The sequence below is a fragment of the Manduca sexta genome, unplaced genomic scaffold (genome assembly GCF_014839805.1).
Source record: "Manduca sexta isolate Smith_Timp_Sample1 unplaced genomic scaffold, JHU_Msex_v1.0 HiC_scaffold_2159, whole genome shotgun sequence".
Taxonomy (NCBI): Eukaryota; Metazoa; Arthropoda; class Insecta; order Lepidoptera; family Sphingidae; genus Manduca; species Manduca sexta.
This window is the reverse complement of record NW_023593095.1, coordinates 1-26,992: the sequence shown is the minus strand read 5'-3', so window position 1 is coordinate 26,992 and position 26,992 is coordinate 1. Positions and strand designations below refer to the sequence as shown.

At 36.4% G+C, this 26,992-nt stretch overlaps 2 protein-coding genes across 2 annotated transcripts; one reads left to right on the top strand and one right to left on the bottom strand.

Moving 5' to 3' along the window:
* Positions 1-1,840: 1,840 nt before the first annotated feature.
* LOC115446641 (protein O-mannosyl-transferase Tmtc3) lies at positions 1,841-16,120 on the top strand (the record flags this gene model as incomplete). The annotated part of the gene is given in 11 exon segments (XM_037445813.1): positions 1,841-1,922; positions 8,192-8,291; positions 8,592-8,669; positions 8,672-8,706; positions 9,119-9,336; positions 10,893-11,097; positions 11,572-11,835; positions 12,053-12,538; positions 12,791-12,977; positions 13,268-13,548; positions 13,821-16,120. Coding segments are annotated over 11 exon segments (2,212 nt in total), but the record flags the coding sequence as incomplete, so codon positions are not given.
* A 1,407-nt stretch (positions 16,121-17,527) lies between these two features.
* On the bottom strand, positions 17,528-25,978 carry LOC119188492 (high mobility group-T protein-like; the record flags this gene model as incomplete). The annotated part of the gene is given in 5 exon segments (XM_037445811.1): positions 17,528-20,288; positions 20,907-21,081; positions 21,949-22,109; positions 22,966-23,178; positions 25,514-25,978. Coding segments are annotated over 5 exon segments (1,149 nt in total), but the record flags the coding sequence as incomplete, so codon positions are not given.
* Positions 25,979-26,992: the final 1,014 nt, after the last annotated feature.

Here is a 26,992-nt window from a genome sequence, read left to right as displayed (position 1 = left end):
CCAAGGACACAACATAATAGCAACAATAAAAACGTTACTAATATAATAAATAATAATAATATCAGCCCTGTATATATACTTGCCCACTGCTGAGCACGGGCCTCCTCTACTACTGAGAGGGATTAGGCCTTAGTCCACCACGCTTAGCTAGTGCGGACAGACTTCACACACATTCGAAATTCTATAAAGAACTTCTCAGATGTGCAGGTTTCCTCACGATGTTTTCCTTCACCGTTAAAGCGAGCGATAAATTCACAAAGAATACACACATGATTTTTCAGAAAAGTCAGAGGTGTGTGCCCTTGGGATTTGAACCTGCGGACATTCGTCTCGGCAGTCCGTTCCACACCCAACTAGGCTATCGCCTCCTATATACTAATAAATTTTGTCAAAACAGGAAGGGCCCGTAACGTTCGACCGTACTGAACTATTGATTTTTATATATCAGATACCTGACATTCTTAGAGAAACTAGGTCAAAAGCACCCTGAGCCCGTGGGAATGCATTAAAAGATTGATGAAAATTGAAGAAGCTTAAAAATTGTTTCGAATCAGACATAAACAATCCATAATCATTGCCTACCCTTTTGGGTTAGAGGTTACGTAAAACGGTTTCAGTAACACAATCACACCGTCATATTCCGTTGATGTACCCAAACCTCCCGCCACACAATCCCGATGCGTAGATAGCTTCTTGGTAACAACTAATCCAAGGACGCAACAAAACAATAGCATTATATTAATAAAGTCAAACCAGTTTTCGTTTAGAAACGATACCGCGTGGTTATTTGTATCCTTCGTGCGATGTGCGTGTGCTAGGAAACCGCAAAAGTTTATGTTAACCCCACTGAACCAATTCAAACTACGCACTACGCCGATTAGTTTGCAAGGTTTTTGAATTTGGTCTGTTTCGCTATAATTTGGAAAAGGAAGTCTTCAACTTGCGCAAAATTCTATATACAAAATAGCATTTTACCTTACCGCATATAGCCTTTATATAATGTTACCTATATTTCCTTTTAGTACCTATTAACGAGGCACCCATATACAAGACATCCAAATTTATATTTTTTCCTGTAATTCAAACAGGCCGGCATAATTGTGTCGAGTTGCGAAGGATAATAATCACTCGTCAGTCCCTCTATATCCCACTCTGCTAACCGTCAGGTGCAGTGGGTCAAAAGCTATGTCCATACCTATAAAAAAATTATGGAAATACACTCATGAATCAAGCGAACTATTTCGTTTTCGTAAATGATCATTTGACATCTGGTGAATTACTTATTCAATTGTCTTATAGCTACAAATGGAGCTCAAATACTGCTATTTGTATAATCGTTTATTGTTTATATATCATAATAAACAAAGATACACATACCATACGTAATAGTAATATTTATATACATCCGTACTCACAAAAATACTTTGAGAACGCACAGTGCGCAGAAACGCAGAGTCGGCAATTTCATAGTTTTCTTTTGCTTCAAAGTCCAAAGTTGTATCTTAATATTACCAATCTCGGGGCCCCATTGCCTACGCATTGTGAAGGCTGTCATGACAAAAGCACTGAGAAACAGACTTATTATCACAGTATTGCTGCGTACTTATATAAGTAACGTTCGTGAATACGGGCCTCAGAAATTAAGTCCTATTAACAAATCTTTAATACCCATATTTAAAACAAGTGCACTAAACCAAACTTACATTAAGAACTGCCAAGGGACGTGGACGAAATCTACATCACTATAAAATGTTCCACCGGGGTCTTATAATTAGAACTATGAAACTTGGCACCGCACATTCCTAGCGATTGTATTTCAGTCGACCCACTTTTGTTGCAGGGTTTGCGCGATGTTCCTGCCAGAGTTCGCAAGTTTCGTGGCCGCCATATTGTTCGCCGTGCACCCCATTCACACGGAAGCGGTAAGGGTATTTTCATTATTTTCGCGAATTCTTGTGCGAAGATTTGTGAACTGGGTTTTATCAGACGGGTGTGGTCTTGAGGTACGGTATTGGGATTCAAAATTGATTGATTTATGTTTTAAATGTTATGTATTGTTCCTTTAGATAATACTTTAAAGTCGTAACTTTACCCATATTGAGGAATCAACAAACCATCAGTTTAACTTTTAGCAAATTTAAAACACGTTAGCGTGCAAACATTTACGATCTAGTTAACATTCGACGTACAAAGGGAAAAAGTATTTGCGTAAAATGTCGAAACGTCCAAACGGACTAACGCATATCCATTTCCGCAATGTATTGAAAGGCTTAAAAGTTTAATCCGATTGAACGTGACTTGCCGCGTTTGGTTAATATTCATACGGCATAAATATTTTGATGTATAATAACACCTACAGAGCTAGCTTAAGCGACATGTTTAGGAATTAAATTATAGACACGGACACTTCTATTCAAAAGGTTTTTTAGTTATTATTTTTAATATTTTCGTAATGTAATGAAAAAATATGAAATATTCCTTAGTAAATTAATCGCTTTAGGAAAACGTCAGAATGAAAACAAGAGCCTCGTTGTTTAAGGAGAAAGAACCTTTTGATCCGAAAGCGCCGTGACGTGGTACAGTAAACATAAAAGTTAATGGCATCACTTCTGTGGACGCTGAAAGTGGAGTAAAGTGCGAATTAATCAGCGTAGACAAGAAGGTATAGAACATAATATAAATATTATGGAGTTGTTTTTACTTGTATATTTGGATGAAATGTTTATGAATGTGATTATTCTACTACAATCAAACCTAAACACAAGAGTGTAAAGACAACGAAAGAACGTATCCAAACCGTTCTTACGGTAATAAATCTATTAGCAGGAACACTATCTATGTCCAAGGGTTGACAATTTGACACCTCTGTGGAGAAAGAATGGAAACGATGTAATAATATTCTGAAAGACCTGAAGAAACCCGCCTGCAACTGTATGCAAAATGGACACTTTAAAATCTATCGAAAATTCAACCGTAAAATTGAAATATTTTGTATTATAAAAGAATATTTCACGTCAGCACTCAATAGTGCAGAGAAGTGGCCGCGTGTACAGGCTAGGTCACGTTCAAATAAGTAATGACTAAGGTATGTGCCAGTGGCGAAGCGTCAATACAACCCGATTCCTACCGGCTTCCCTTTTAGGTTTATTTCCGAATAACTTAGTTTTTTTTGTCTGTTAAATTGGGCGCGATATGTTAACTACGACTAAATTCGTTTTGCCTCGGGTTACCTTTTGAAAAACTTCACCCTTCGCCATTGGTATGTGCTGCGCTTTTCTCTGACATAGTACATTGCAGATACAATAGAGCGGCTAGCGGGCGCGGGGCATCCAGCATACGTTTTACGACTCCAATTTCTTCCGGTGACAAGTGCTCTTGCATTACTCTCGGAAGGGGCACTAAAATTGAATCATTTTTATTCATGCCCGCCGTAGCTATAACTTTTGTCTATCTAACATAGCTATGATCTCGCAAACTTTTCTTTAGTGCCTGACAGGACGAACTTGAAGACATAAAACCGGCGATTCGCGTTGCCAATTTCGTAGGTCAATTGCGCGCTGGTCATTTTGTGGTCTATCAAAGATCTTGCTTTATAGAGGCATGTCATTTGATTATCAGGTTCGGGATTGTTAAGAAGTTGCTCTGTTTTACCATGTAATATAAAAAGAAGTCAATATCATTATCAACAATATCTTACAAATTGTATTACGTTTAATTTCTTCAAATGTATGCAAGAATTAACAAATTTGTTATTCCACTCGAAACACATAAATAAAAAAGGAAAAGTAGGAGAGCACAGTAAATTTAAACGTAAAACGGCTTTGTTATGGAAATACCTAAAAATGTTTCGGAACACTCGTATTTTTTTTCATTAAAAAAAGGTTTAGGCAGCCGCGTAACTCGGATAATCTCGGACCGAAATCCACAGGAGAAATGGACCTAAAATTAATTTAATGTATGATGCAAAAAGTACATTGCCGTTGTGTATTTGACTTGCAAAATATTCTGCAGACATATGTCAGAAAGTAAACAATGAAATTCTGGAAGTGACTAGGAATCATGGAAGATTGACATGTGTGGGAAGAAGTGACATGGGAGTCGTCAAAATCAAAACGCCACGCCAAACTGTCACTTCACTACAGTTTTCCATGGCATTGACACTTCCCCAATCGATTCAACCCATCCATGCTGTTGACAATTATATTTACATCATATCTCTACAATTAAAACCATATAAAATAATCCCATAACGGTCAATAAGTATTTTTATAAATCCCAAATCCAAGGTTTCATTTGGAATAATTCATATACCTTAAATATAACTTCTGTCAGTTCCATATTTTGTACGACACGACAACTGAGAGAGCTGGAGGCAGTATTCGTCAGAACAACTCAGTTTTATTGCAGAAGCAAGGAGCGCTGCAATTTCAGGTCACGGATGTAAACTTGATGATCTACTTTGCTTTATATCTTCCGATTAAATATTGTCGTGTTGCAGTTTAAATATATAAATGAAGAAGTACCAAAATTTATGTAGAACTATTTTTGTTTTCAGAATTGTAGGTAGAATTAAAAAGAAAAACAGAAAGACTATGCTGATGCTGCGATTTCTTTTCAATAAAAGTGTAAGCCGGCTTCCAAAGCTCTTAGAAAGTGACATTGAATTACTATAATATTTAGTGTTTTGAGTGCCAAAAGCACTAAAACACCTATGAACCTGCAAAAACTTCAAGATCTGAAACAAAGACCAAACAAAAACTAAGGTTATCCAATAAGAAACTAAAGCAGCTAATACGTTCCTTGAAAGTTTTGAAAAACCATCACCGTTGCTCAAGCGCAAAGTTGGCTAAAACATAAAAGCGCGATGCACATTTTGCGGAAACTGTCCCGCAAGTCACAAGACTCTGTACTTCGTAATAAAGTCATGAGAGGTGCCTTGCTCGTTTTCTACCGCAACGACGGTCTCCACTACATTTTCCTTCTTATGGACTGAAAAACAATTTACACTTTATAAGAAACCACATTTACCTTAGAAATTACTTTTTACGATTGCACTAGATGATAGGAACAAATTAGTATTTTATATTTTATTGTAGTTTACGGGCATCAGAATTATGCTGAGCTACCTACTACTAGATATACACCAGCTTAAACGCCGGAACCAGAGTTATCAGAATTAAATACTATGAAGAGATTTTTTCCATTTTTACAATGGTTATATTTCGATTCATTTTACTTTGTACACTAAAACTATCTCCAAATGTATTTCAGTTACTTATAACAGTTATGAAGAACTCGTGCCTTATATATTTCCGCAATATTTCCCTACACGTAAACCAACTTTCAACAACATGCAATACAAATCTAGTATACTTACGTTTAGAAACAACATTTCAAGTATAAAGTGGACTCCACAAGAGAGCACCACATTTTACAATAACCCTCTCAAGTAGTCGGTACGTATTCTGTGTAATGAAGTCGTGAGTTGCCCGCCTGTGTCTCTACACTGTGCTGCAATGATCACTGTTTTTATAGCTCCACTACAAAATACACCAGTGTTTTCACAGACCATGCTTGCTCTTGCTTTTGTTGATGTTTTCTAAGTATATTCGATTTCAGAACGGTAGTTTTCTTTTGCGTGTCCTTTTTTAATATTGTGTAATTTTAAAATATGGTAATAAAATATTATGCTGTATTGTTTTGAGATATTGGAAAAATATATACCATTTTGATAGATCGTATTGTTGAAAGAGCCACTTCTTCACAGCGATAAGACATTCCGAAGTGGTGGTAGATTAATGACGATTCAAAAAAGCTTTTGAAAGACTATTTGATTATAGATTTTTTTTAACATTAATAGATTCTTCGAGTTTATCTGGCATCTATGATGTGATAGGTGACGGATCTATCGCCATATAAGGCGAAAATTCCAATCCTCGTGACTCATGTTTTTCCGAGTCGAAAGGCTCACACAGATTATGTCTAGTCTGAAACGTAACAGTTTACAGCCCAAATCTGCTACCACTAATGTTCAATAGACCACATAAGAAAGACAACAACCTTAAAAATGTTCATTATATATAATCTTCTAACTACACCTAGAACGTTGAAATGACTTCGCATAGACATTTAAGAGCACACATAAAAATCTTATTACAGTCTAATTAACTGTACGACATTTTAAAATTCCACACTTGGAAATTAACAGGCTCTCTAAAGTCTTCCTTATTATTCTTATGTAGGTCAGGGCGGGAGAACGTTTACTTTTATATTCTTGCTTCAAGACTTAACGTGTCTGGTACACCCGAATATAATTGTTGGAGTAAGTTGAGTGTTAATGGGACTTCTTAAGATCTATTTTAGTTTATATTAATTATGCGGTTTTAGTTAAATAACTCTAATTCGTCAAACGTTTAATTATTCGTTTACAAAATCAAATTTTGTTGATAATAAATATATTTTATATTAACCTATATTGTTTTTATTCCAAAGTCCGTCAGTCTTTTACGTTCTCACGGCGATGCCGATAAACCGACGTTCAATAAAATTCATACCTGAGCACTGAGAACAAAGTTACATACGCAAATTAAACATAAATATTTCATGAATAGCATAAACAAAACGGCTGTTTTCGAATAATGAGAAATGCGTACTTAAATTATTTCCAAATTGGAGATCTCACGGTCGTACCGTCAAATCGATTACACAAGCTCCAAGAAATAAGAATTTGAATAACAATTGAATTTTCATATTTATTTTAGGGAAACCTTTCATTGCTGGCAGTCTTGTAAATATCTTCTGTCGAACACGGCCTTGATAATTCTCTTGAGTAAATTTTGTTGATTTGTGAAATAAGTATTATGTTTCCTATGGTAATTAATTTTATTCCGTATATAATGAGAAAATTGATAATAACAAGATATTATCTCAAATCAAGATTGATCTTATTTGTATGTATACCCGTGTCAAGATATTGTTATGATTTCTTTGAGAGTCTAGAATTATGTCCGCTACTCTTTTCTATGATTTACTAAATTAATATACATGAAAAATATTACACAATTAATAATTAATATGCATAATATATTGTAAACTCCAACTAAACGAACATTCATGAAGCAAATGTCAACAAGAATACAAAAAAAATAACATAAATAGTCACAAAGCTAGCATTATTCTTACTTGCTCATTCCTATTTCCAATATGTTTGACATATTGAACCAAATAGAACAAGCTCTCCAGTAATTAATTGCCAGCGTATGCTTCAAATGTTGGCAACTCATTTTTTTCTTGTTCCAATCTGTTTGCAATTTATCTGTGAACGTTGTTCGCGAGCTAACTTTCGCGATACATCGGGAATTAGTTGTTATTTCCCCTGAGTCTCATTTATAACTCCAGATGCATCGGTGTAATTCTGATGTTTGCAACTTTATTATAAATGAAGGTATCAGGATATCTTACATTTAATTTAAATTTGAAATCTATTCTTTCATAATGGTTTCTTATGTTTACGCGAATGTTAAACATTGCGGATTTTTTGGCGATTTTTATATTTTAATTTTCCGTCCTATTCTTTCGACATTGATTTTTAAAAACAGTAGATATCAAATCTTTAAGGGCGATTCCCATAATCTACATGGTCATCTTACGTCTTACGTCTTAAGATGGCGAGCGCAGTGGAATATTATGAAACAATTCTTTATCATTCAAAATGTTGCATGGTGTCTTCACTGTTTATGGGCGGTCGTATCACTTACCATCAGGCGAAAGACAAGCCCGTGTCATCATCAAAACAAAAAAAAATCTACTTTAACCGCTACGGTTCCATAGTAAAAATTGACCAATAAGAATATATTTTTTTTAACAAATGAGTAATTTAATTGCTTAATTCCTACCATTAAGTAACACGTAGTTCGCAGTTAGGATAATTTATAGGAATTGGTTATTAAAGAACAATGAAATTTCGTTACTTTATTACTGATCCTATTTTTGAATGCTCTAAACTTCAGATTTATAAAACTTATATGAAAATATGCAAAGTTTAATTGCAATTATACCAACCTTCCTTCTACGAAACATCCAGCCTTTCTATACATAATTCGCGTGAAGTGCAAACGCGGCGTCCCGAAATATAAACCTCGCTAACCCTTTTATCTAGCGGTACATTGAAATAAAATAATATGTCTCACAGGTAACGGGTGTGGTTGGTAGAGCGGAGATGCTGTCTTCTCTGTTTTTCCTCGGCGCATTATTGTGTTACGCCAGAGCGGCCAACAGGAGACGATATACAGGTATATTTATATGAAATTCTCGCGTTGTTAGTGTTTTGTTAAGTGAAAGATGTAGAATGTTGATTAGTTTTGTTTTTGGTTAGTTACTATATTAAGTGGATGAAAACATAGCGGTATGTCGAAATTAGCTTGAACTTATTTTTAGTAATGTATTTCATATAAAATATTCTCTACAAAAGGCAATTTGATATTAATTCAGTATTTTTAGTTGACTGATGTCTGAGAACGCCTACGCAAAAACAACAATAAATTCTCAAAAACTTCTGAAAGTTAAGGGAGGCTAAAAACGTGTGTTTTTAGATTGGCGGTACGTAGCGGCGTGTACCGCATGCGTGGGTATCGCTATGCTGTGCAAGGAACAAGGCATCACCGTCACCGGGTGTGCGTTGTGTACGAGCTCTTCGTCGCTCAGAAGGTGCGAATAATTCATCTCAACTGTCGCCAACTTGGTGCAGAATTCACAGCCGGGCGTGTACTGAATTACTTAGTATCCACTATCTTGCTACAGATAAAGTTTATGAAGATGGGGACTTTTCTTACATGCATTCTTGAGATTATTTTTATATTTACGCTTAACGTGGTCATTAAACCGAAGAAAATAAAACCGAAGTACTTATTTTATCAAAATTTGGTGAATAGATATTTTTTTTACTCCTCGAAGCTCTCTAAAGCCTTTAAATAGGTAACCGTTTGAAATTAAACCGGCGCCAGCAACATTTTCTGATGTCATGAATTACGGTTTGTCTTGCGATCCATCCAATCGCTCTACTGGCAGCATAACATCTTAAATAATAAACCGAATATTCATTACCAATTTTATTCTCTAGCGCCGAAGTTCAGGAGGCGGTAGCCGGTGGTCGTGGATGGACGCGTGGGGCAAGGGTTCCGGGTGGGGGTGCGCCTGTGGTGAAGCTGCTAGGCGGGTGGCCACCGTCTGCTGCGCCACCCTGGCACTCCTGGCTGCTAGGCTCCATGTCATGGGTGCGCAGCTGCCCGTGTTCACGAGGTTCGATAACCCAGCTGGAGCTGCTCCTGCGCCTACCAGGTAATGTGGATATGATTTCAATTTCCATTAATGATACTTAGTGCATGCAGGCATGGTCCGTGGCGGCCTCTTCGATTAGGTTTAAGCGTAATATGTATGCTAGGTTTAAGAATAATAATATGTATGTAATATCTTGTTATGTAATTAATTTGTAAAATTTACTTTATTAAATTATATTTATTGGTTCAATCTTATATAAATTTACCATAGATATTGTGAGTATTAAAGAGGACCGTACGTTGCACATATAGCTTTAAAAAAATGCTTACACCAAGTAGTGCGGTGTTGGGAAGCTGACACTGCGGAGGCAACGCGGCACTTAGCGGTAAATTTAAAGGCGCCCTAACATCGCAAGTGGTTGTTGACCCTTTACTCGACACGAAAGAACAAGATTTAACGCAAAGAACAAGCTACCTCCTACCTTATTGGAATTATATAATAAAAAAATTGTATCTAAATTTTTTTCATCGAAATCTATAAAAGTATAACGTGGAATAGAGTAAAGCTTGTAAAATAATAAAATCATCAACCAATAAAAAAGGTTCGAAACTTACCGAGTACCGAATACTCCAACGAAAGAGGCTGCTACATGTCCTAATTACGGCAATAACATCATAACAGATTTGCCCCGTTCAGTAACCGCTTTAGCCAAGATGAGAGCATCTTTTTCTTTATTACCCTGAGTAATGAGGGTCGAAGGGTAATGGTTGGCTTTGACAACCGGTTTAGTGTAGTGAACGACGCGTTCGCTATGTTAAGCCACATTAATTTTACGAGCGTTGTCATCGCCCGCTCATTGTTTTTCGTCTGGTTTTTATTTACATTGGAAATTCGAGATGTTGATTTGGGATGGAATCAAATCTGAATGAATTGGATTAGATAGGATATTTTAATATGCCTGGAGGTAATTGTATTCAAATTCGACGATCGATACGATTAAAGTAGGCAACACGAGAGCAAGAATACTTGGAAACGAATTATCAAGATATATGTTTATCTTCAGATATTATTTGATCTCTGTCTGTATTATGAAATTTTCTAGTAATTTCTAAGTTATATATACGTATAACCTTCGAAGTCTAGACTCCAATTTTGTAAATAACTAGACGTTGTATTATTTCAAAACTTTACATCGAGGCATACTACCTACATTATATATTCTTGAATAAAAAAGTGAACGTAATTTTCTAAGTCCACTTGTTTCTACTAAAAATGTAAACGGAACTTCTTAACATTATTTATGAACTTAAATTGCGCTTCAAATATAAACAGAAACATGCTCTGATCCTTACTTTCCTACGTTTCAACCAGTACCGGCTTTAGAGGGCCGGGGGTGTCTCGGCCTCTCTCCGCGGCCCCAGGTCTTAGTATAGGGAACAAACAATCGTAACAGATTTTCGTTAGAACCAGCTGGAGCGTCATCAACGGCATGTTCCTTTAACCAGTATCTAAAAAAAGCAAAACGTCACCAGAAATTGGGTGCCATTTTTCATCCACCGCTCCTGCTTTCAGCTAATAATAATCTTGTTCTGGTATAGTCTAATCTGTTATTTCAGGCACCTAACATTCGCCTACTTGCCTGCACTAAACGCCTGGTTACTGACACTGCCTGAGGCGTTGTGCTGCGATTGGACCATGGGTACCGTGGCCCTCATCAGGTCCTGGCGCGACCCTCGGAACCTGGCTACTATAGCCCTCGCCACTGCTCTAATGGCAGCTGCTATACACGCGTTGAGGACGCGATGTTCTGCCTTGTCTATGGTAAGTGAATTATTTGATATTTTTGTTTGGCTATCAGTTTGCTCTTTATGAGGTCACAACGAAGTGGTTTTAAGACATTCTTTAGAAAATATTTGTGCTTCTTTGTGTATATATTTGTTGTAAGTTTATAAAAAGAGTAATAACTTATTTATATCCCTACTAAAGGCATGAATCTCTGAAGACCAATATTCTTTATTAAATAACCGGACTTTAAGGTGACTGTGTTTTATATCGATTAATGTATTTTTGTTATAAAAAAAACGATTCACGCCTGTATCCCCGAAGGAGTAGGCAGAGGTGCAACCAGGGCTGATAGATCAGAAAAACCCAATATCACTTGGCCCGACTCTGGATTTGATCCCAGGACCTCAGTGCTGTACCGCGCACGCAATTCAACTACGCCATCGAAGCAGAATATGTTTGCTTTATTAAAGAATAAATTACTCGTGAATTTTCAAAATTATTTTTTTACAGGGTCTAGCATTATTAGTGCTGCCTTTCCTACCAGCTTCGAACTTATTCTTCCCTGTGGGTTTCGTGGTTGCCGAGCGAGTGCTATACATGCCCTCAATGGGTTGGTGTCTGCTAGTGGCACACGGCTGGAGACTCCTTGCCAAGAAACGCGCCAAGCTCGCTGCAGCTGCCTTAATATTCCTCCTACTGGCATTCAGTGCTAAGACGTATGTCAGGAACTGGGACTGGAAGACTGAATATTCTATTTTTGCTTCTGGACTTAAAGTGAGTTTGTATTTAATTATATTTTCGGTCAATATTGGATTTGAAGATTATTTTTTATTTGTAAATGACACATTTGAAAAATGTAGTTTTAATAAAACAGAATCAAATTAGGGAGTGTAATTTGTGTATGAATTTATTGATTCACCATATTATATAACACATAGAAGGTAACTATAAATTGTTTGATAAACATATCACAAATAAATCTTTCCATCAGGTAAATCGCAACAACGCGAAATTATATAACAACGTCGGCCACGCCTTAGAAGCTGAGGGCAGGTATTCAGAAGCCTTAGAATTCTTCAACACAGCAGTAGGCGTGCAACCAGATGACGTCGGCGCCCACATCAATGTCGGCCGAACTTACAACCATCTAGGTCGCTACCAAGAAGCCGAGGACGCTTACGTCAAAGCAAAGTCTTTGCTACCAAAAGCCAAACCTGGCGAGTCTTACCAAGCCAGGATCGCACCCAACCATTTGAACGTCTTCCTGAACCTCGCTAATCTGATATCCAAAAACGCGACACGATTGGAAGAGGCTGACATGTTGTACCGTCAAGCAATTAGCATGAGAGCTGATTACACTCAAGCTTATATTAACAGAGGCGATATTCTGATTAAACTGAACAGGACGAAGGAAGCTCAGGAGGTGTACGAAAGGGCATTACTGTATGATAGTGGAAATCCAGATATTTACTACAATGTAAGTAATATAAGAAGTGAAATGTTGAAGAAATTAACAATTGCTATTTTGATGTCACATCAAAGATGTTTATCATTATTCTGAGAAACTGTTTCAATATACTTATTAAGAGATACTCTAGTTTAATTGTTGCAATAAGAGTTCATGGCTCAACAATGGCAAGAATTCTGCTCATAAAATATTTTTAAGTAAAGTTATCTATTTAAAATATTATTCGCTATAACATGCTTATACTATTAATGACATTTCCAGCTGGGTGTGGTGCTACTGGAACAGGGTAAGGCATCTCAAGCACTTGCGTATTTAGACAAGGCTTTAGAACTGGAGCCAGAACACGAACAAGCCTTGCTAAACTCTGCCATACTGCTGCAAGAGCTGGGCGCGGCGGATCTGCGACATTTGGCAAGGCAGCGACTTCTAAAACTACTTGATAAAGATGGTAAGTTGCTATGGATTAAATTATTATGTGATATCTTTTACTAATATATTTTTCATCTGTGACTTATTGTATAATTGATTGACGTGATTAGCAAGCGGCCTACCTGATGATAAGCACAACGACTGTTTTCAATCAGCAGCATTACACAAAAATTTTAAAATCATCTGTATGGCTATGACATGTCTCCGCTGGAAATGGCCGGATCAGTTTTAACATTTGTATCCTCTTCACTCAACTTTCATTTCTTTTCACACTATATAGTCAATAATTCCCACCATTATAAATTGCAGCAACTAACGAGCGGGTCCACTTCAACCTCGGCATGGTATGTATGGACGAGGGCGATGCAGAATGCGCCGAGCGTTGGTTCCGCGCCGCCGTGCATCTCAAGCCGGACTTCAGATCGGCGCTGTTCAACCTGGCGCTGCTCCTGGCCGACCGCCGCCGCCCACTAGAGGCAGCACCCTTCCTCAAGCAGCTAGTGAGGCACCACCCAGATCACGTGAAGGCACTGGTGCTGCTGGGGGATATTTACATCAACTCTGTCAAGGATTTGGATGCGGCTGAGAGCGTAAGTGATACGGAATTTGCGTAAAAAGAAATGAAATTAATAATTGAAGATTACATAACGGTATGGCTTTTTATGTACAAAGAGCAATTGATTCAAGAAGTTTTTATATGCTGGAAAATCTAATAATCTCATCTTTTTTTATTCAACAGAAACTGTCCGCTTTATTATAAGCGACCCAGCTGTCCTTATACACTGTTTGTAAATACTAGTTAATAGGTATTTAAGTGGTGCTTATGATTTGGAATAATGTGATTGATGATATATTGCTGCAGTGTTACCGGCGCATCCTGGAGCTGGAGGCGGACAACGTGCAGGCGCTGCACAACCTGTGCGTGGTGGCGGTGGAGCGCGGCCGCCTCGCCGTGGCCGAGGAGTGCCTCGCGCGTGCGCACGCGCTGGCGCCGCACGAGCACTACATACAGCGCCACCTCGCCGTCGTCAGAGCGAGACGGCAGGCCAACACCGCCAACAAACCCGCCGAGGTGCGAGCGAGATGGAACTACATCCCGCAGCAGCCGCCCGACCCTCACGAGACTGACGCCTCATAGCGATACACGGACGACACTATGTAAAATGCATGTACATATTTGCGATTGGAGCCAATGTTGGTTACGTTCTTGTCGCTTCCATATTCGAAATATTTTCTTACTTTATTAAATCTGGAACTTTGTATCTCGGTAGACTATGCTGTTGGCCAACGTTGGCTCCAAATCGCTGCGTTAGGATATCTTTTAAACACCAAGATAGGCCGTACATTTTGTTTATGCCCTGCTTATTTTTATTACTTTTGTCTTTGTAATTTATGACAATCAGGGTATTGAGAGTCTCTTATACAATTATGTTAAAAAAAATAAAGTTTTTCTTAAAATTTATAACTATTTTGATGTTTTAGTAATTTCTATTTGATTGCAATTATTTAACTGATCTACGACCAATGTAATCATGGGCATTATTTTTTAAGATAACCGAGAAATTAATGGATTTTGCAATAAAAAATTAGTTACGAATCAACACAAGGTCGTAGTGAATGTTGATGACTGGTATAATTTACGAAATTGTGCGAAAAACTAATTAAGACAACCTATAATGGATTGATCTCGTATTTAAATATGTAATTTGCGTACCGTATTTCGTGATATTAGTTAATTATAGCTTGACCAGAAAAATAGAAAACGCAATAGGGCCGCCATCTTAGATTTCATAACCTATAATTACCCGCTACTGGAAGTTAGTTTTATATTTTCCTGGTCGATTTTTATATTATAATTGTGTATGCCATAATATTATAGTTATGTAGAATATGTTCGAACGAGCTTTTGTCATTAGCCTGGTATACGGAAAATATTGACAATTATGTACTTGTATGTAAAAAGAAATAGCATAGAGTCCGTAATTTATTTAAATGTAACCGCAATGCAATTCTTCGAATGAGTTACTCTACCGGTCGTCGAGCGACAATTAACATTGAAATTAATGAATACAACTGGATTCCACTTATATAATGTCCCAAGGAATGAAGGCGTGAGGTCAGCGGGCTCTATTCCGTCTACGAAGGTAAATCTGCCATTTTGCAATTGCGGGCGTTCTAATCGAAGGAAAACTTTGATAGCCGTATAGGCAAATAAGGGATTTTTTAATTCTTTTACTTATACGAATATCGAAGCTCTCCTTCGAATAGACCACCCGTAATTTCAAAAAGACGGATATGCCCCTATAGACGGAATAAGGCCCACCGACCTTATTTGAATTTTGATGCCTCAATTACCGCGCATCAAGTACCTGAATAAGAATTATAATATTCTTGACATAGTCCCAATCTCATTCGTGAACTAATCTAGTCTTATTATCCATATTCGATTGGCAAGGTTGACCACGTGGACGTAGAATTGGTATAACAAATATAAGAACCCCATGCTTTGTATAGGCGGAGGGAATAGCATTAGACCCCGCAAATTGCCTTCCCGATTAATAATACATAAAACATAGCCTCTTGACCACGGTTTTAGTTTAAATTGGGTTATACACCGCTGTTTATATAACGATTGGTTACTAAGAACCTTTTAAGGAATTGACGTCATTGTTGCGTCAGTGGAACGTTAATTGAAGACCAACTTAATATGGCGTTCATTTGTTTGTTTCCATTTGGTTGACTTCCATAATACCAATGTACAATGTGGAGGTATACATATATACACAGCGCGATATAACTCAGCAAAGAAGCTACTGTTTTTATAGTATTTTGTATATGCTATTTCATTGTTCAGTCACAAAGAATCGCAATATGTAAACTTCAAATCTGGAAATACATTATTTTCGTAAACGCTAATATAATTAAGTGAAAAAATAAATGAACGTGATCTACCGTTATTAGAATTAGATGTGAAAAATGTAACGTTGTTAATGTTTTAAGATAAAAAGTAACTTTTGTAAAAACTGAATTTTTTACAATGTCTTGAAACATTTCTGGTGGGAACTCCGGCGTGAGTTGATAAATGCGTAAGGACCCCGAATATTATAAACTATTTGTCGTCAAAACGTTTATTTTTATAAAATAAAACATGTTTCAAAGGAATTGCGTTGTTATTTGACCATTATTTCTCCTTATCCTTAGATAATCTATATATTATAAAGTCCACTTTTCTCTCTGTCTGTATGTTATCGATTTTCTCAAAATCTACTGAACGGATTTTTATGAAATTTGGTATGGAGATATTTTAAGACCCTGGGTAGGACATAGACTACTATTTATCCAGGTAGAATTTAAAGCGGGGCTTTTATCCCGGAACAACCTTCACGAGCCGCGAGCAAAAGCTAGTTAATCTATAAACATACATCCATACACCTGATGGTTTATTGCAGAAACATGGGCGTAGCGAATAGAGTTGATCCATTCTTGACCCACCCAACCAACAGGCCACCCGAGAATCCTGCTGACCAACTACTAAATTTCAGTCAAATCTTTAGAAATATATGAATCCTTCAAGACAAACTAAGACGTAACACCTCCGTTACTATGAAGTACTACAAATATCCATACAAAGCCCTTTCAATATTATTTCTATCGTCGAATCATTAGACCAGCTATACTCTAAGTGTGTTCCGCGGAACCCTAGGGTTCCGTGATACTTCTGTCGGGGTTCCGCAAGAATTTAGAAAAAAAAATCAAAACACCTCTATCTGGTCGCTCCGCGGCCGCGCGGAGACAAAACGCTATGAATGTTATTTATTTATTTATTTGTATTTGTAGAAACATGTGTTACAATAGCTGGTACAATATCTCATAAGTTTGGTATCAACAATTTTATACTTGTACAACCCGTTCGCTCTAAGTTTGCCGGTCTGTGCAATGCGCGTACCCTCCCCCCCACGTGACAACAAAACTTATAATGTGTCATAGTTTTACCCAAATATGTACGTACACAATTTTTATTGGTACAATTAAATAAAAAATATTTTTATATTATGTTTTGCTGACGCTACTTTTTGAACATCATACCTATCGCCAGCGGCAAACTTAAAACGAGCGGGTAGTATACTTGTGAGCGCGCGTATAAAAACAATTGTTTTATTGTAGGGTTCCATCAAGTATTTTGCTTCCCAAAAGGGTTCCGTCATTCAAGAAGTTTGAGAACCACTGCATTAGACAAAGTATTGTCATGATCCTCATCAGTAGATGAGGATCGCAGAAACAGGTTGGATGTTTGATGTTAGATGTTTCGTTTTTGACAGGTCCACCTGGAAACCTTTAGATCTGTCTTCAGCAGTGGACTTCATGAACCTGATAATAGCTTATAGGGATGATACCCATGAACCTTGGAGTGATGCCTAATTTAACTAATCTATTGACAAAAACACGTCCCAATACTGCTACTAATTACTTATGTTGCGGCTCTGTAAAATTGGTTTTCTTTTTATTTTGAGCACTAGACCCATTATAATAAGGTTACACAAATATAAAATATTAAATAATTTAACGCCATTCAAAATTATCTACTAAATCTCATTTAATATAGTAAAAAATGCGAAATAAAATAAAAGAACAATTTTTGTGTAAAAGATTCACTATATTGTTTTGTACAGAGTAATTTACAAATTCAAAACAATATCGCCCCTGTTACACACAGCTTAAAATATGTTCTCGTTCAATGTTTCCACTATAACTTTAATACACAAGTGATTCCCTTGGAATTGCTGAATTGTTTATACAATTGCTTCACCGTGAGACAAATTCCATGTCACTGGAAAACAAGTCAACAATATGAAAGCAAAGTACATTCTAGCATAATTCTAGTCGGTAGAAGTACCTAGTACAGCTACTATTTAAGTACTATCACGTTTTGCAGTCCTTTATTTACACGATACAGTAGTACGCAATCCAGAACGAGCATCGCGAGTTTAAACTCTACCAAAATCCGTTCAAAATTAAAATATAGCACTCACATAACACACCTCACTATCTTTTGAACAAGGGTGTTGTAAGGAGACTGATCCAACCACTTTTCCCGACTATCCATTGTACAGGCGTGTACTCTTGCGACTCACGCACACTGTAAGCGATTAGGGAAAGTAGTGGGGCGCTTTTTCGTGCCTAAAATGATGTACCTATAGTATACATCCGAATCCAATCTGCTAGTAGATAGTACCAAAAATGACATGACAATGCCGTAGTCGGTCCGGATCGGGCTATCACGCGTAGTTTGTCTGCACCGTAACATTGAAATTTTAAATTTCTTTAACCGATCATCAAATTAAAAGTAACTTGTAAATTATTTTTAATCTTAATAGTTTGTCCTCAAATTTTACTATCTAAATGCCTAACATAATAAAATAGACGAAAGATTGAGTAATAAACTTGCATATCAGCTCCAGTTGATATGCCAAGACCACTGGCTTGAATAAACCGAAGAAATTGGAAGCAACCAGACCCACACAGGCATCAAGCTACGATTACGACAGATATTAGTTCTAATATTCGAGCGTCATTTCTAATATTAAATTGCAGATGCGCATTCGCAATTGCGTACTACTGTGCAACATTCTTATGGCAAACACAAAACACACAGGCAATGATCTTACAAACGATACTGCCAGCGACTCGAGTTTCAAATCAACAATATAACCTAAAACGTTTGAACAAATCGTTGCATCCCATAAGGACGAAATAAAGGAATCATAATTTAATTAACTATAACTCTGGTCACAAATTAACAAATCTCACTCGCTCACTTTTCAACCGCGCTTACATATCTAGCTACCAAATACTATCAACTTATCGACGCTAAAAAATTTTGAACTTTTATACATCCTTTGTTCATCGCGAAGTTGCCTATGTTAAGAGTATTTGCGTGAGATAAAAATATACCTCGATGTGGCTGCAACCGCTCCTGACACCTCCAGTTTTGCGTTACATCACTAAACAATATCACCTAATTGTTGACGATTCAATGTTACCACGACCTTAAATTAAAAAATTATAAGGCCACTTAACCTCGACCTAACCAACTCATACATTATCAAGAGCCATATTTAAAAAAAACATTTTCAAAATGTATTGCCGCCGTAGCGCACTGTGGCGATACACAACAGAATTAAACTCAAATCAAATGATTTACAACAACAAAATATAATTTCCTCTGTTTTATGGTTAAAAATCAACATAAAGTTTAAACAATTACCGAATACATACAATATAATGTAAATTAACATTGTCTTGGTACGACACAGTCGCGTTCAAGTATATTCCGTAGACTACAACCGCATTTAGACCGAGAACAGACCTAAATCAAAAATATTTATAAAATAATACTTTATCTAACATGGTTTGTTTCAGTCTCTACTAAACACCGACCGACGGTACGTCAAATTTATCAAAATACATAACACATTCATTTTTGAAAACACGTGGGCCATGCCACTGTGGTCTTTTAATAAAAATAGTTCAGTATATAAAATTATACACAAGTTTCAGGGGTCAAGTCAAACGGTTTGAAAAACCATAAAATTTAGTATACTATAGCAATATTAGCAAAACGAGTTTCTGTGTGTGTTATTAACAATTCAGCCAACTCGTTGACCGATTGGTTGATTGGTGCAAAAGTAATGTTCTCCCTTCACATATTGGATAACATACTCAACCAAAACCGAAAATGGTACTCAGCATTACACTCACAAATATTTCGTTAATGTAGCTATAGTGTACTAACTGTCGCGTCATAGGCGTAGCAAGGGATCCTGTGCACACCCACTATGTGGTATCCATTATAGGATGTTGAGGATACTACTAATTTTTAAAACCACCAAATTATCAATTGCAATTATAATATACAGTTTAGACTACGACACTGAATGAGTGTACACATTGAGTAAGTGTATGCACTGAGTGAATCTATTCACCGAGTGACTGTACGCACTGAATTAATCTATTCACCGAGTGACTGTATGCACTGAGCGAGTGTATACACTTAGTGTACGGTGTAGTGTCGAAGTCTAAAGTTAAAGGACACGAAAGTTGTTTGTAGTGTCGGAAGCAGGACCCCCCTCCCTCGCTTTTAGAGGATAGCCAGCTACGCCTATAGTTGTGTGGTAGTGCAGTACGCAGTAGTGGTTCAGTTATATTCATCGTCATGTTCGTAGTCGGGCGCGTCGTCGATGTCGTCGGCGGCGCGGACGGCGAGGTGCGGCGGCGCGGGGGCGGGGGGCGGCGCTGCTACTAATGGACCTTTCTTGTACGCCGTCATCTCCTGCAACAAACAACGGAAAATAAACCTAAACCAATCGAATATTAAATCTAATGTAGCACGAGTGACGAAATCAAATATCAAACGTAAATAACATAGTTGGGAATAAAACGGACTGCCATGCAGTGACAAAGATCGGCAGGTTTAAACTCCAACACTCATACAGTGGTATTTGCCTCGAAAGTCAGTGGACTTTCGAGGCTACGTATGTATTTTATATAATTTATTGTTCACTTTAAAGGAGGAATTCTATGTACCTAAACATTCTCACACTTATTGAGAACTTTTCAGTACACATTTGTCTTCATCACTAAACCTAGTAGTAACTATATTAACAATGAATCCACAAAACTCCAAAAATTCAGAACTACCTACACACACCCCAGTCCTCAATAGGCTATTTCGTACGTCAAGGTAGTGTCATCACAACAATCAGATCATCGTGAAAATTTCTCAATATAAAATTAATTTTACTCCAAACCTGCTAGCATATTTGTATCGACTAACAAAGGGTAATGATTGCTCATCAGTCGACAATTTTTGCACCATCAAGACTCACCATCTCTTACAGTAATCACATTGCCTTGAAAATAAAAAAAATCAAGAGCTGTCAAAACTTACCCTGTCATACCGCGCCTTGTCCTGTTCAGAGAGAGCGTCGTATTTAGCCTTAGTTTCCGGATCCGCCGCGGCCCAGCGCCGGCCTAACTCCTTGGCGATGTCGCCCATTGTGTACTCAGGGTTGCCAGCCTTCACTTTAGAACGTTCGTCGTTGCAGAACAAGAAGAACGCTGATCTGTAATGTTGATATGTTTAGTAATATTTGCAATAGTAAGATGATAGACTTCTAGATTCTTGTGATATACTTTTTTGTTCTTTCTTCATTGTGTGCAAAAATAGGGAAGAATAGTGAGGACCATAGCATGATAGAAACTTTCTTAAAGCTTATGAGTTTACTACCAACTAGGCAACTACGTTCCAAATAGGCAACACCTAGCATCAATAACTGATGCCATAACTATTAAAATTGTTTATTGTGTTCATTTAAATCAAAATAATACCACTCGGTAAGAAATCGCGAATATTTTTATTCGGTAACAATGTGAGCAGGATGGTTACGATCATAAATAATATTCTAATAAAAATGTGTAGTATTCATAAAGAAAAGTTATAATATGGAACAGGGCGGATGTGATTCAAGGGGAGAGAAAAAATACATTATAAAATTAAATAACAAAAAAGTGAATATTCTTCCAAACATTCTGAACGAAAATTAATATTTAAATTAAAGTAATGTTGCTGAATAATGACTATATTTTTGTATTATTTTTATATCTCTACAGTCCAGTTCACCAAATTTTAAGTTTAGATGTAGGAGTTAATAACCGATGTACTGATCCAAATCTGAAAATTCCCTAATAGGAAACCACATTATCCTGATGATAGATATTTACTAGAATCGAATAGGTGATTCATATTTTTATTCTGTATTTATAGTATAGTATAGTTGACTTGTCATACGAGATAGTACCTACATGATTAATAAACGACATTTTCATAGCCAAAACTACTCGAGACGCAACCATGACCCCAAACTAAAATATACTAATGAGAATTACACTAATTATATATGAATGAGGAAGAAGTCATGACCGGCACTCACAACGATCGCTTTGGCGCGTTGGGATCCTTCAACGTCTGCCGCTTGCGTCCCCTGATCTTCACGTCCTTGGGCGGCACGTAGCTCTGCATTTCCAGGTCGAACCGCTGCTTGTCCTGCTCAGCCATCTCGTGGAACCTCTGCTTTTCTTTCTCTGACATTGTCTGAGAAAAAATAACATAGTATTCTGCTGGTGTTCTTATTTGTAATTATCTATCTCCACAAGAGGTAAGCACTTTTACATGCATGTTTCAGAAACAATTCGGTTTAGTTTTACAATTGGTTGACTGCCTGAACCCATATCCTGGCAGGGAAACCAATCCCAGACAAATCATGTTAGAAAATCTCACACAAAATTGTTTATTTGAAAATCAAACTGAGAAACTTCCAATCCATAGTCCATATATGTATACTGCGTCTACTCTTTGTATATTATTAAAATATTGAATTACAAGTAGTAATAAACACCAAACTACATCGGTAAATTACTTAAGGATCAAGATGTATAAGCACCTTGTTAAGAGATAACTCTTAACTTATACCCATCTATCTATACACATTATAAAACAAAGTCCCCGAAAACTGTCTGTATGTATGTGACCGATTTTCTCAAAATCTACAGAACGGTATTTTATGAAATTTGATATGGAGATAGTTCAAGACCCTGGGAAGGTTTTAGGCTACTTTCTATCCTGGAAAATATATAGCGGGTCTTTTATCCCGAAGAACTACTTCAAGCGGGCGAAACCACAAGCAAAAGCTAATTTAACAACATAAAACAATCTGCTAAGTTTCAACAATTACATATTACTTTTCCGCTCCATTTACGTAGACTTTATCACAAATATTATTTTCTTTGTCTAACACTTCGAAAACACATTCTCTGAGATTAAAATACCATTGGCAAACAAAATATAATATTTCCTATATATCACTATTTAAATGACTTTTAATTGAAGTCCAGACAAATAAATTAACAACCTGTCTATTTAATGTCTACAATACCCACAAACAACTTACATTCCACCTCTCAGCACACTTCTTCGAGAAGGCAGCGAAGATGACATTCTCGTCGGGGTGTTTCTTCTTGTGCTCCTCGCGGCAGGTCTGCACGAAGAACGCGTACGCAGTCATCCGACCGCGCGGCTTGTTGTACGGCCGTGCGCGCGGCATCCTGCCCTTATTCGCTGTGGCTTGGGCTAACGCTTGCTGCTGCGCTTGTTGCTGTAACTCCTGTGTACAATTTTATGTATTTTTATTTATAGATTCCATACCTTTTGAGTTCTTACTCTTGAAAAATTTCGTAAGTAAATTGCACCTGAGAATTATATTTTGGGCTATCTGCACTTATATATAAAGCTGAAGAGTTTGTTCGCTTGAAGCTAATCTCAGGAACTACTGGTTTGAATTTAATAATATATTTCTGTTGGATAGCCCATTTATCGACGAAGGCTGTAGCTTATATATCATCACGGTATGACAAAGAGGAGCGGAGCAGTATAACGGTGCACAAACGGGGAAAATTTATTCCTTTTGAGAGCTTCTGTTGCGTGCGCAGCGTAAATGGTTAAAATTATGCAACAATGATGAATGACGGAATTGTTCCTCTTAAAAAGTTTTACAAACTAAATTATAAAACAAAGTCCCCTGCCGCATATGTCTGCCTGTCTGAACGCGATATAATCCAAAACTACACAACAGATTTCGATGATATTTGATTTGGAGAGAGTTTAAGAACCTGGGAAGAGCACGGGCTACTTCCTATCCTAGAAAAATGTATATCGGGAATTTTGTCCCGGATCACTTACTTACGCGGGCGAAGCCGCGTGCAAAAACTATTTTTATATAATAGTCCTATTAGGTGGCAAAACGAATGCCACTACTACTAAATTTTACTGTAACACATGTATTAATTTAAGAACTATTGACAAACCAACCAATATGCGTTAGACAGTTTCAAAACCTAGCAATTCTAGAAATAACTATTTCTTGGATTTTATCACGATTTATTACTTATATTATGATTTTTCACTCGATCGTTTCGAAGACTGCAGCCTTCATGATCAGACAGGGGGCAGACTCATTAGGGCTAAAGTCTTCGAATCGTTGGCAAAAACTCATAATATAAAAAAACTCAATAAAATATGTTTTTTTTTATATCAAAGTCCTATATTCCCATAAAAATAAGAAATTATTCTACTGTTACGCTTTTAAAGGAGAGGGATGTGTGTTTTGTATCTCAAATACCAATTCTAGATACAGTAGACAACAATAGCAACCTGCTTAAAATACATCAATGTCAAATCAAAATAAAAAAATTGGTAAAACCATTATTTTAGAAATATTTACAGTATGAATAAATCAGCTCAGGCAAGGTGGTTACCGCTGCCTTGTAAAACATACATTATAGACACCCTTCTATTCTATATTATATGGCGAGAAAGATTTCCAATGGCAAAACAGCCCAATCCTTAATCCCTTTGCTTTCCCTTAACGACAAGTATTGATTATAATTCTTATTGCGAAGTGTTTATAGGTGATAGTATCCATTAAATTTCAAGTAACATGTTTACTGTGCTGAGGAAGGTATCCAGTGTATGTTGGCAACTAGGGTTAAAAAAAATTAAGGAATATATAAAATACATATTGACATTTGATCGGCAACCATATCTAAGCAACACATGTACTGAAAATGAGTTACATATTTGGAATTACCAGACTTCAGCATCATTTGATAGAGGTTTTGTGTGGCTAAGTTTTTTTTATTAGTAGACTTTATACTGTAAATAGTTTTGTTGTTATGAATAATCTTATTAAAATCAAAACTTCTAATAGCTTTACTCAAAGTTTACAGATTGTCACTTATATATGATTGCTTTTCAAACATCAATATTATGCACATCCACTATTATGTCACAATAACTTATTTATTATATAATATTTAATTTGATAAAGAATAAAATCATGGCTTTGTAAATTTATCTAATTTTGGAAAATCCTAATATCACATAGGCAAAAATCTTAAGAATTGTGAAACCACCAATGTAATTTTCAACTCAGAATTTTACTTTCTTACTTTGTTACTATAAAGGCTGGGAAACATATATTCAAACTTTAGTAGCTACTATACAAGTTGTTATGACTTATTTTACACTAGTTTAAAATTAACAGCTTTTATGAGCTACCTAAATGTTTTTCTTAGTAATATTCTGAAATAAAACTGTTACACTCATTTAATGATGTTTTATATGAAGAAGCTAAAATTGAATGCAAAATCAAGATATCATAAATTTTTAAGATACCAGTAATTTAATTAAAAAAATATTGGCATTATCCCATATTAACCAAACATCTGAAGATAGATAATTTTATTATCATTGATAACATTTATACATTAAACAAGTTGCTACAAATAATATTGTTATTTGGAAATAACTTCTTCAAAAGCTTAATCCAATCAAAATTTATTACATTAAACATGTAGATATACATATAAGAATAAGAACACATAAAAAAAATAATTAAAGCATTATGTTTGGAGTTTCTTTTTTAATAATTATTTACTGACCTGTAATGTGGCAGATTGTCGTTGTAGAGCGGCCTGTATCTGCTGCTGTTGGACAGCCTGTATGTGCTCATGCAATGTCTGTTGTTGCTGTTGAATTGTCTCTGCTACTTGCTGCTGGAGCACTGCTTGCGCCTGCACAAGGGCCTGCGCCTGAGCTTGAGACAGTGTCTGTTGCAGTGTCTGTTGTAACGCCTGTTGTTGTTGTTGCTGTTGTTGCTGCTGGTGTTGCTGTATCATTTGTTGCAGCGTCTGCTGCCCCTCTTGGTGCTGCTGCAGTGACTGTTGCAGCGACTGGTTCTGCTGTTGTATCGCCTGCTGCAAGTTCTGTTGCTGCAACTGTTGTTGCAGTTGGTTTTGTTGTTGTTGTATTTGGTTCTGCTCTTGCTGAAGAGACTGATGGTTTTGCTGAATGCCGTTAGATTGCTGATTGCTTTGCTCGCTTTCCGGACTTGATTGACTTTGTGGTTGGAACAATGAAAACACAAGTTACAATTGTGTTTTCTTAGCATAATAACATACTCTTTGTAATCTAAATAAATAACAATGGTTCTTAGGATTATTACATTTGCCACGATTGAAAATTTACCAAAACAAAAATTGGGATTATATGTGTCACGCTGTATTTTTCATCTGAAAATGACATAAAAAAAACAAGAATCATGAAATAACACAAACATAACGTTAATTTATATTATAATTAATAATAATGATAAATATCTTAGTTTTATTTTCAAAACAATGCAAACAACCGTATCCCACAAAAAAAAAATCGAATTTAAACTATGTAATATGTACTTTAGTTTTATCGGGAGACGAATGTAAACATCTTTGGATATTTAAAAATGTAATAAAATGTTAATTAATATGTTTTAAATAGTGTAATGGAAAATATATTGTTAGGTTATACAAAATATTAATCACTATCTACACTTACCTAATACCGCAAATTTATCATCTAGAATAGTGACTACACTACATTGTTAAGATTGAAACGAAAGGAGAATCAATCAATCATTCAATCCCTTTTGTTCGTGGTGAACTAACTCAGTTATAACTGTGTTTCACATAGAAATATTTACGATAATTAATTGGTAATTGTCATATTTTTTACTCTGTCAATCAAATTATAATTATCATAGTGAGATATTGCTTCTTAGCCTTTTGGCTAAGATTACAGTGTGGTGTATAACAAGAAAATCTCTGCATAAAATAAGTAACGAGGTATGTGAAGAGTGCTTATGTTTTTTAATTTTAATTTAAATTTACATATTGTAGCCGTGAAATCAAGCCATTATGTTAAAAAAAAACTAAAATTTAGTTAATAGTTTCCATTCAACAACAGAAGTAATCAATACATGTTTTAGGGATTCCATTAATATTATTGAATATATTCAACGTATTTATTAGGAGCATTCCGTACCGTTGGTGACGATGTTTTGTTGCGACTCCACGGAGCCTGGAAGCGTACCACCATGACTG